This window comes from Coturnix japonica, chromosome 14 (assembly GCF_054131305.1).
Source record: "Coturnix japonica strain WE chromosome 14, WE-NBRP24, whole genome shotgun sequence".
Lineage (NCBI taxonomy): Eukaryota > Metazoa > Chordata > Aves > Galliformes > Phasianidae > Coturnix > Coturnix japonica.
In genome coordinates, this window is record NC_140676.1 from 1,309,173 (window position 1) to 1,321,406 (window position 12,234).

Below are 12,234 nucleotides of genomic sequence, written 5' to 3' on the forward strand. Positions count from 1 at the left end.
ACAGGAAAAAAAATTCTAAGTCTGGATGAAATACGAGTACTTTGCTCACACCAAGGATCTCCTACAAGGCAAGTGTTCCTTACTTAGAGCACTTAAAAAATGGAAGATGTTGACCAGCTACTGAAACGTTTCACTCTTTGATGATGGGATTAAACACGTGAACTGTACTAAGTAGATTTTTAGATGGGCAACGCAGTCGATTGATGCACAGAACCTCATTCTGTTTCCTTTACAATGCAAAGGCCATGACCTGCTGCAACAGATCAGAAGCTCTGCACAAATACATATTCCAGTACTCTTCTTTTCCCTATTTTTTTTAATTTATTTTTTAATTCACGCTAACAAACAGGAAGAAATTTCCTCTTGTAACAAAAAAATCGTTATGAAGAAAATTGCTGTGGGCATGAGTATCCGTCCAGCCCCACCTCCTGTGTGTACATTTAGCACAACGCCTGCTGCTAAAAGCATTTCCCTCATTAAAGTCTCACCACAAGATTTCTGAGGAGGGTATCTTGTTCATAGTAGTATGTAAACATATAAATCCACAGCTTAAACAACCCCACGATGCATGCTTTCACTGTGTTTATACAGAACAAAGTTATTCATTACAGAAGTCCATTGCTTTGAAATAATGAGTGGGGTTTTTCTGGGAGTCAGGACTACCTGCAGCCTTATTTTGCATTGTGGGGGGCCATGAATAACAAGCCAGACCCACCCCCATTCCCATCTATAAAAAGACACTGCCTGAACCTAATGGTTACGTTACCTGAACCCAATAGTAACACCATAAGTGCTCAAGAAAACACAAAGTTGTTTTTTTTCCTGTTATTTGCTTTTTAACTATTACTTCCCTGGTGCCACCCTATGACCTCGAGACATATACATACAGTATAAACAGATATTACATACCCTCCAGAATAATAAACTAAAATGAACATACACAAAACTACATTTCTTACAGGGAAAAAAAAAGGGGGGAGGATGTGGGGGGGGAGAAAGGAAAGCGTGGCCGTCTGCATTACTCAACCGGTGATGACAAGTAAATGAAATATCAATCATGTAAGCTGTCAACCTTTTGGGACAGCAATAACTGTTAACAAGTAGTCTGGAAAAATTGTCTGAAAATGACTTGTCCTCCACATATGAGCATTTGAGGTTTCCGTGGAAAATTAAGATGCCAGTGGCTATTTGGAACATTGTTCAGGTATTCTTTTTAATGGAAAATTTGCCAGTTATTGATCCAGAGCATGTACCCCTTGCTTTCAGAAAGCTACGAGCAACTTTCCAATCAGAGGCTGTCAAAAAAATTACTGCCTTTTTATAGCGATACAAGACAACAGCTAAAGTGCAGCCCCACCACTGCTCAGCGCCTGTCTTTAATTAACTGCAACGCGCAACTGAAGAGCAGCTGTATTCACCATCCACAACATCTGCATGGGCGCAATGCAAAGCATTGCTGGGTACTCTGAAGCAATTCCAGAACTGTCCAAAAGCATTTCTGCTGTCAAATGCTAAAATCAAAAGCCCAAAGATGAAGGGTTTGCCATAGCTAAGAGCAGCTCTGGCAATGATAACGTCACACCTACATGGGACAGATCTGTGATCTCAGAGAATTATGCATTCATTCTCAATCTGAAAGAAAACTTCCCTCTGCAAAACAGCAACCAAGTGGCCAACCAGTTCAAAATGAACATTTCCAGAAAAGGAAAGCTGCTGAAATGGGAAGGAGTCATTTAAAGACATCCCATCATTTGTAGAGGAAAGCAGAGTTGAGCAATGATAACTGTAATGTTCTGAAACTTTACCTGTATGCTTGGAAGCACAGGAAAGAGACGACCTTACAAAGGTGTGATTAAATGTAAGGCTGTGTCAGGAAGGTGTGAGTTCTCCAGTTTAACAGCAAAGCAACCGACACCTTGGGAGGAGCAGTGATAAATGCAGAGAACTCCACTGGGGAAGCACACAGCGATCTATGTGTAGCAAACAATACCAAACCCAACAAACAAGCATAACATCCTTTCCCTTTCTTTCCCAAAGCTGTTTTAGCGTTCTTCAATACCTGACCACTAATGCAATAGTCCCACCTCCTCTGCAGACAAAATCACACAAGCAGTTCTAGAGCTCAGCCCTGGGATGCTGCCCTTCTTCTTCCACCCCAGGATGAAGTTGGGACAACACCCCAAATCTCTCTGACCAGAGCCCTCCATCAGAGCTGCACTTATGGCTCCAACCAAAGCAGTCATGGCTGGCACTGATATGTTTGATGTTAGTGCCATTCATGTAACCAGAAGTGCACTTTGCAAGGAACTGCCATTCCATTTGACTTAGAGAAGACCCATTTCTTATTTATTTGTTATTTTCTTGCTGTCCATTTCAACTGAAAGAATAGGTTAAATGATTTTTTGCACTTCCATCTGCAACTTGAAACACACACCTAAGCTATGTTGAAATTACTCTGTTTCAATAAGTAACCAAACACATTGTTTCTGTAGACAGATTTGATATTTATCCTGACAGATTTTACAGATATCTACGTGCATAAAGATACAGACAGGCACATTTCTCATCCTAAAAAACAGAAAGTGTGTCTTTAAATCCTCTATGAATACTGAGCCTGCAGCTACAATGAAACTCCTCGGTGAGGAGGGGTGAAACAGTCTCCAGATGAAAGTAGATTTTGAAAAATTTTTAGAGCCCAGGGGTTCATTTTTAATGAGCCGTTACTTTAAGTACTGCATAAAAAATACAAGAAATTGATAGTCCATTTAGCCTGCACTATACCTAATGCAAAAGTCATTAAGATGCATTATTCTTAATGTTTATGATATGATCAGTAAGTGTACGAGCCTTTTTTTTTTAAAAAAAAAGTCAAGCATGACCGTACATCTCACACGACAGAGTTTTTAAACACCTACGCTTAGTATTACGCTGTGAACGCTGCAGCTCACGTTAATGACCTGATATGTGCAAAAACACAGGGACAGAAGCTGATAAACAGGGAAAGCACCCGCATTTATCATACTGTACCTACATAGGACAGCATGGCCTTCATTTCTTCATCACTTCTGACAGTAATCCGATCACCGTCCTCATCTTCATCTAACAAAGAAATGCAGTATATTGTGAACAACAGAAGAAGGAGATCTACATATTTAAATCCAAGGGTGGTTGGTTTTTTTGTGCCTGGACACTTTCAAGTCAATGAGAATAAGAATACATAAGCCAACCACACAGGCAACTAAGCACTCAGGGAATAATAACACACAGTGATTTCAAATATTAATTAACAAAGACAACAATTAGATATAAAAGGGAAGAACATATGAAACACTCAAAACTTCCCAAGAATTCTTCTACCACCAGAACCTCTCCAGAAGCTCAGAATCCCACACCAAAACCCTTTGAGCAGTTATTCCAACACAGCAAACACAAAGCAAGGCTTCTTTCATGTGTTCTGATCCACCCAGATGGGCTCAAGTTCAGGCAGAAGTTAATTATTATCATGTTGAAATTTATAGCGATCTGTTTTCCTTCCAGAGAAGCCCTCTGCTTTCACTGCTGTCCTCAACAACCTCAGCCCCCCTGCTTGATCCTAAGGTCCTCCCACCTACATTACCTCTACAACATTGAGACGTTGACTTAAACTGTAGCTTAGAAGTGGGCACAGGTCTACACATTTATAGAGGGAAATGCCACACATTTATAGAGGGAAATGCTACATATTTATAAAGGGAAATGCAATTACATCAGTTGGTGTTTTTGACCATGGGGCAACCACAGCTCCATGGTGAAAGCTCTGGACACAGGGACAAAGCACTTCTGGCCTTGAGGAGGCTCTGCTGCATGGACAGAATCAGAGCAAAGGTTGGAGAGGCTCCAACAGAGCAAGGTGTTTAGAAAGAATAGTAAATAAGAAGGTGTAAAGGAAGAGCCATCCCAAAGACATAGGGCAGGACCCAGCAGGTGCAGATGCACCAGTGGGATAAATCCCCCCCACCAGCACCAGCTGGAACAGCAGCGTGCTCTGGTGGCACACACTGTGCTTGCTGCAGCAACCAGCCCTGTCCTCTCCTCCAGCCCCAGAGAACAGCTCAGTTTGCACACACTCAGCACCAGAAGAGCTGCACGAGGCACCGGCTGTGGGCACAGACCCCTCCCTTCCAAACCCATAACAAGACGTTCATTTCTTTTTATTGCTCCAGCTTTGGGGAGAAAGGAGGGCTTACTGATCTGTCTCCAATTTTTGCTGCAATCTAAATATCTGCCTTAGATACTTATCAAAAAGCTAAGCATGTTGGTGCACACCCCTGTTTTACAGTCATTTTTTCCCCTTGGACCGTAAGCCTTTTTCGTTAGAAAGCATCTGTTGTAATGAATCTCAGACCTACCTGAGTTGGGATACCTGAAGTATTACAGGCCCCAGCTGAACACCAAAAGGTGAGGATACAGAGTGAATGCAATTATACCTGTTTGGCAGGGGGTTGGACTCCGTGATCTCTTGAGGTCCCTTCCAATTGCTGTGATCCTGTGACATGGATTTGGAACTGGAGCAGATATGCTCCTGCTCACTTTGGGACATGAGCAAAGGCTGGAGTCTGTCTGCAGCTCTGCTACGTGTGCTGCCTGCAAACAGCCCTCACACACCTCATGAAAGGTGACTCTGCCCCCCGGATGAGAGCTCACTCCTGCACGAGAATCTGGGAACAGACCTAAGTCAACGAATTAAGAATCCCCTGAGGAAAAGAGTTTGTTCATTCTGGCTCTGAAAACCAAGCAGCTCATTCTGAGGATGCAGAGAAGAGCGAAAACAACGCAGAGGAGAAAATACAAGAGACAAATAAGAGAGAAAATAAAAGTAGCATAAAAAACCTCAGAACCGCATTTTAAAAACATACCATGAAAGAGCTACGGGCCACTGGAACATGAAAGCTGGATGAAGAACTAGATGGCACAGCCGTGTCCTACAAGAGCCTTGTGGAACTTTAACTGATGGATTGCCAGCTTGCTACAACTACTTGCTGAGGTTACCAGCCTGCAGCGAGCCATGACTGATGAAAAGATTAAGAAGAGTTAGCGAGTTGAAACGCAATGCTTCCTCGCCTGGAAACATTTTAGGCTGAGAGGAGGAGGAGCTGCAGAACCGCTCACTGGCCAAAACCCAAAGCACAGCCGTGCTGCAGGAGCAGAACTGAAGGAGCTGCTGTACAGCGAGCTCAGCCACTGCATCAACAACGAGGGACTGGAGGAAAAAACAAAAGAGGAAAACATACGTCAGAGATAAAAGCCTCTAGACAGGATTGTTTTGAGGCAACAAATTGAGCTGGGACCACTGAAAGGAAAAAAAAAAACAACCGGAAAACTCATAGAGCCCAACTCCAAAGCATTATTAAACATCACATATTACTCCTTTCAAATGATAAGAAATTAATTGCAGAGTTCTCTGAGTTATACAAGTCCTGATAAAAGCGCAAAGAGAATAAACCTAATGTAAAGTGTGCGGATGAAAAAGCAGGAGCTGTAACCTGGCATTAGAAAAGCAAACTCTAAAGGAGTCAGGCAACGTTTGAAAAGAGCAAAACCAGATGAGAATGGATTCCTGTCTTCTGTGCAGAGTCCCTTACTGCCCTACCATAGCAGGCGCAGCCCCAAACTAGCCAGACAGAATGCACCGGTTCACAAAGATTTCCAGCCTTCTCTACTTGCCTAGAGCACAGCAATGCGATTTTCCAGCACATTAGGGAAGCAAAAGTAGAACCAAAAAATCCCACGTACTGGCTGGATTTTGCTAATGTCACTTAAAATGGAGGAAGAAATCCTAGCAAGATAGCGAATAGCGTGCAGCAGATGGTAAACAAATATTATGAAGCAATCTTCACAAAATCTGCAGCGTGTCACAAATACACAAAATGGCAGAGTTTGGATAAAAGGATCATAACAGGCCATATGTTGTTAGCGATTTTATTTGTAGCAATGTGTGATACGGTGCTGAAATCCACATAAAGGTCCAATAGCAGGAGAAGCACAGCCCCAGGTATGAGCCGCAATGGGCGATGCACTGTAGATAACAATAACCAAACAAACAGCTGAGGAGGCTACACGGGATGGCAATTATCCACATCTGAGCAAGCAATGAAGCAGGTGAGAACGAAGCTTAAGCTGGAAAAATCCAGGCATCCGATATGGATAAAGTAACCAGAAAAATCAGGCATCAATATACATAACATATTTTAGATGCCAGTTAAATGGCAGGGGAAATGGTTTTGTGCAGATGTAAATGACAGACTAGAGACATGAACTGAAAGCACAGAAGCAGATGTTGGAAGACACGATGAAATAAGTATTTCCAGGAAAGTTCTACACATAGTACCATTAATATGGGCTACTGCCCTGATGGCACTCGCTGCTACTGGTGCATGAAGTTCAAAGAGAGCTAATGGGCGATGGGGGAGGGATGTTCAGCAAAATAATAAAATAACAAATCATATTAAGAAAATTGAAAAAGGCAAGGGCTGGAGACATTGACAACAGTTTCCATTCTCAGGTCTCTGGTATTTTAGGAGAGCAAAATACAAAGGTGAAGACAACAACCGACAGCACTAAGCAGTACTTGAAGGCTCACAGAACAATTTCATTGATTATCCGCGCTTGGAGTTCACCTTAAGGCCTTGAAAAAGGGAGAATGGTAACAAGAATGCCAGGCCCTATGCGGTCCTGTCTGCCTTCACCTTCAGCATCGCGACCTGACTCTCCTTGGCGCCTTATTGCTCTTCAGACAGGACAATCCTCCAGGGGATCCAGTCAAAAATAGGAAGAGTGCTGAGAGCAGAGCTGAAATGGTGCTGGTTGAGTATGTCAGCACTGGACTAAATTCATGCTAACACAGCCACTGAGAGCTCTCCTAGCTCAACAAAAGCACAACACAGCTCCATACACGAGGTATAAGTGCCAGCAGGGACAACCCCAACCTGCAGCTTGCTCTGAGCCCACACACAAGCCATTCATCTCAACCAGACTCACGGGGCCTTTCAGAAGTTCTCCCCTCTCCATGTCTGACCAGCTGGCACGTCCTGCAGCTCTCGTACCTCCTTCAGGAGCTGAAGCTCAGTATCAGAGATACCACCAGCAGGCACTGTGACAACAGGCTGGTGGTTGGACCTGATGATCTTACAGGACTTCTCCAACCTTACCAATTCTGTTCTATCCATCCACACCTCCTACTCTTGTACACAAGGGAGGTAACAGGGAGATGGCATATAGAGCCTGCACCCAGCAGAAGGAAAAAGAGAAACAATTCCCCTTTACTAGCAGAAATTGGAAATACAAATACAGCCATGCTGCCATATTGGATAATAACATTCTATGTTGTGCCATATTTCTGTAGAAACTACCACTCCTTTGATTTCTTCCACGAGATGATGAAATCTGCAACTCAGACCCACAGGTACTTTATACTTTTCATTTAATTCAAGCAATATAATTGCAGTGAGGAATAAGAGCATGGGAAGGTCATGCTGGTAATTAAAGCTGTATTGTGGAAATATGCTCACTCAAGTTGTGATTAAATAATAAAATATTACTTAGTCAAGTATCGTCATTAAATTTGCATTACTGCATAAATATTTAACTGTAACATATAATGAACATAAACATTATTTATTTAAAAAATGACAACCCTACAATGCAACCAAGAAGCCCCTTTATACAAGTCATACTTACACTCAAATGCTGTTGTCGTTGCATCTGGCAGAACTTGACCGATGACCTCCTAAAATGGAAAGAAGAATTAGCTACATAGCAAAGGGGAAACGCCTGAGATGACTCAGAGTAAATCATCCTAACTGCTCCCCAGCTGCAGGCAGGAGACCTGCAGCCCTGTGCCTCACCACCGCCCCAAAATCACCGACTTATCAGTGCACACCACAAATCAGTGCAAATCACTGCTCTCTCCCCCCTCCGCTCCACGTTACCTCCAGGAACACCTTTTTCCTTTTTAAATAACTCAATCATAATTGCAAACAACCCGGTTGTCATCAGCTGCTGCAGTTCAACGGATCAATTTTTACCCGTGGGTTATGGAAGAACGTACATCTAACTCATGGATGTCATAAAAACAGAGCTTTATGAATAGCTTTTAAAGCGAGAAAGCAGTTTTTCTATCTCAGTCCTCCTGCAGTGCCCTGAGTGCTGCAAGGAGAGCTCTGCACATGCTCTGGCCCTGCAGGGTGACCTCACTGCACACCTCCATCCCCCATCCCATAGTTCAGAAACATGGGGCAGCATCCACAGCCCTGCTTTGGACCAAACACAAACCTTTCTCTACAGCTAAAGTTGCATATTGCAAACTGCTCTCCCCCGCCTCTCTTTTTTCCTTCCCTGAAGTCTTCACCCCCAGCACTCGCTCAGAACACACTGAAACATTCTGCTGGGATTGAAGTCATCCCAGCCTCCCAGTGCATGTGCCGTTGTCAGCTCGGCTGCAATATGTCATGTCGGGGCATGGCAGAAATGCACAGCATGGTTTTCTCCTTCCTGCTGCCTGATTTCTCATGTCAGGCAGCCTCTCTGCTGACAGTGTCACAAAGTGATTAGAAATTAATGCACAGCAATATTTATTGCAGTACGTGCACTGTGAGCTTCTCGGGGTGCTAAGCACTCCCCGTGTCAAAGCCTTAGCAATCACTGTCCTGTCACTTCTGTTTTCTCCATATCCTTCATCTGAATGCAGGAAATTAAACATTCCGTGCGATGTTAAAGAGACACAATTAATATAATGAGAAGCAACAAAGATTTCCACAGAGCTAACTGAAGCAAACAATATTTCTCAAAACTTTCTCCTGTCTCCCCGTTTCAGATGCTAAAATGAATGAGCTGTCATTTAAGCTATTAATTGGATGCAAAGAGACAAAAGCTGTGCAGTGCAGCTCACCCAGTGATCCCAGACACAGAGACTGGAAATCCACCAGACCACAGCAAAACCCCAAATGCTGCCACATTAACCCAAATCCTTCTGGCTAAATGGATGGACAGCTCTATAGGTACTCGGTCAAAAGCCGGATGAGCTGCACCCCTTCGTCCCTAACAAGAAATTAGAGAAGACCGTGCTGTTAACTAATTATTTCTAAATCTGTTTAGTTAAACACTGAAAATGCCTCGGCAAACACTCTTTAATTGCATTAGGCTTAAGCCACTTGTAAAACATCAGTGGGGGAGCACACGGAGAGTTGCATTACAGGGAGGTAAAATCGGGTATGAGAAAAGCAGCTGTCTGGGGATGTTTGTACATTGAGAGGTGTGTAAATATGGCACGGGGAGGGACAGGCCCCCAGGTCTGCCAGGAGAGCTCTGCGACTCCCTCAGCCGTGATGGCACCGCAACAGCAACATTAAATTCTTTATAATATCCTTTCCCTCATTTAGACTTCTTTAAAACGAGTAACAACAGTGTACAGCCCGAGAGCTGCTCGCAGCCTTACACCAACAGTGGCAAAGACCCCAGCACCAAGCACACAGCTTTGCTCCGGGCAGCTTTCAGTATTGCTATGAAATGAGAGCAGTGCAGAAAACCCCACGGAGCAATGTGTGTGATGAGCTCCATCCACACCCCAGTCCTCACAGTGACCCAGGCTTAAAGGATTACTCTAAATTCAACAGATTGTGTGCTATGGTTTTCTACGATCACAACAGAGCTCGCAAGGAATAAAACACCGCAGCTCGCAAGCAATTGCTCCAATAGGATCACATGTGACAGCTCCTGTTCCACCCTACAAAATGAAAAGCCTCCAACAATGAGGAGAAATATCAGGGAAAGGGCAGCCAAAAGGAATTCCATCAAGTCCTCAAGCAGAACTGAGGAGCGCTTATCTTGGGGAGCAGCAAGTGTGAAAGCACAGCACAAATGTGAAAGCACGGCCTTTAGGAACAGCACAAACACTGAGCCCACGGACTCCGTTCTCTGATCAGTTAGAGCTCATCTCGTCTCGCTGTGACACCGTGAAGTTATCCTGAATTAACACCAAGCACTTAAATGCTCTGCTGACGGCTCAGGCAAATGAACCCAGACAGTCTGATGAGAAAAATCAGCTCATTGTAATTCATTTAGTGGTGCCTTTAAAATAAATCTGTTTACTGGTAACTCACAGGTCCACAAAGCTGATACACGCTGAACATATTTAAAGTGACATTATGAAGAACAGTTCTTAGCACCCACTTCAGGAATGTAATCAAGCAAATGCCCAACCTGAATACAGCAGCAGAGGCACCACAAGGCACAGCCAGGGAGCAGCACCCACCTGCAGCTATTAGGTGTGCAAACAGGCTGCGTGCTTTACTACCACACCTGGGAGACACAGGGAGCAGTGGGGTCTGACCAGAGTGTTGCTACTCTATGATTTACTTTAATAGGGAACATCTCTATTCTCCTCACTATTCTTCATTGGCTCTCCATAAGCCCTCAGTGATAGTCTGTGAGGGGAAATCTTGACAAAGGTAGGAGGACAACAAAAGGTTTGTCCCACTTTTGCCCTCATCAACATCCAAGATGGCAGCACAGCTCCCCACTGTGCCCAGCTCTGACCACTGAGAATCACCAACACCAATGGCTCTGTCCTCTTTCCTTGGCACATTTCAAACTAGGAACAACTCACTGGCTGCAAAATGGGAAGCTCAGCCTGCTCAGAAGGGGAGAAATGGGTTTTCAAGATACCCAACAGATCTGCTAGCTGGATGCAAGCAAACATCTAAGATGAGCACCAAAATCACACGTGGAGAGGGGAAGCATCAGAAGCCACCTGTTCACACGACTTCAGCAGTGCTGCAGAACAAAACCAGCAGTGCATTCGTTATGTGCACCTGCAGTTTTTGGCTTCAGAGTGTGGTTATTTGTGTAACTGAAGCTCGCTGACCGCAGGAACTGCCCTCAGCAGGAGGAAGAACGCTCTGTGTGACCCCTGGTACAGCACAGTCCCTCAGCATTGACTTGTCATGCACATTCAGAGACAGACCCCTGCGTAACTGCTTCTCCAAATAAATCAGAGTGAAAGGAGTCATCCCTGACCAGGGATGCACCGAGCTGAAGAGCTGCTGCTCATTTTCCACACCACCACTATTAGGAAGCATCACCTCTACATGGCTGCAGACCACTGATGGTGTGGATGGCTCTAGAGGCCTCACCAGGTCTGTATGTGCCCAGTTGCACTTCGTGTGCTGAGGACTCTGCTGGGCTCCTTCAGGTCACTTGGCTAACCACCAAGTCACCGCTGTAACACCTGCACAGCTCTCTAGTCTCACAAATAACCAAATAAATCACAGAATGGCTGGGGTTGGGAAGGACCTCCCAGATCACCAGCACCAACCCATCCCCTCCACGCCCAGCAGCCACATCCCGTTAGCAGCTCTGACTCTGCTGCTTTAGCTCCAACTGCACTTTCTATCAGCCCACTTGCTGAGCAGCTCCAGCATAAGGCCCACGAACCAACGGCTGCTTTGGTGCCAAATAACCGAGACTAAAAAAGAAAGCAGTTCCACCGAGCCGTGCCCACCACAGCAGCAGGGCAGGGGGCTCACGGGCTTCAGCAGCTCCAGAGAACACGAAGAGCTTTCAGAGAGCCCCCGAGCAGCTCAGGGTTGAGGATTCAACCAGCCCATAGAGCAGCGAGCGCTGCCATCACCAAACCCAGCTTGACCCGGTGAGTATTCCCCCATTCCGGTGGGCAGGATGCGGCTGGCAGCCCCCCCTCGTTGGCACCCACTCACCAGCACGTCCCTGAAGAGCAGCTGGGGCGCCGAGTGCACGGTCCAGTCCACGGCCCCGCCGTCGGGGATCCTGATGCGGATCACCAGCACCTGGTGGGTCTCCATGGTGCGGGAGGGGCCGCAGAGCAGCCAGAGCATCCCCGCCCCGCCGGGCTCACATGCTGCGGGGCCGCGGGCCGGGGGCTGCCCTGCGGGGCCGGGGCTGCACCGCCACCGCCCCTCCCCGCCCGCAGGAAGGAATCGAGGCCGCAACGCTGCCCCGGAACCAAAACGGACGAACGGGGAGGAGGGAAACGGGAAAAAAATGAAGAGGAAGGAAGAGAGGGAGGCGGCGCCATGTTGTGGGAGGTGCCATGTTGGGGGCGGTGTCTCCTGTCGGAGTGTTTTAGCCCCTATATCGTGCAGTTTTTAGGACGAAAAGCGTTGACACGGTATTTCGGATTAGCGGATCTGCGCTAAATATAAAAATACAGACACCTTCTGT

General features: G+C 45.6%; 1 protein-coding gene across 6 annotated transcripts in view; it reads right to left on the reverse strand.

Annotated features, from left to right (window-relative positions):
• Positions 1-11,972, reverse strand: part of MAP2K5 (mitogen-activated protein kinase kinase 5) — a 107,686-nt gene extending 95,714 nt beyond the window's left edge. For 5 of the 6 annotated variants that reach the window (XM_085515201.1, XM_015873306.3, XM_015873307.3 and 2 more), the window contains exons 1-3: positions 11,751-11,972; positions 7,717-7,765; positions 3,032-3,099 (exon numbers count right to left, since the gene is read on the reverse strand). In XM_085515201.1, the coding sequence (XP_085371327.1) occupies positions 3,032-3,099; positions 7,717-7,765; positions 11,751-11,888 (255 nt within the window). In that variant the 5' untranslated portion in view covers positions 11,889-11,972. The remainder of the gene's footprint in view (positions 1-3,031; positions 3,100-7,716; positions 7,766-11,750) is intronic. The other variant, XM_015873308.2, reaches the window with a different exon arrangement.
• Between the last annotated feature and the right edge of the window lie 262 nt (positions 11,973-12,234).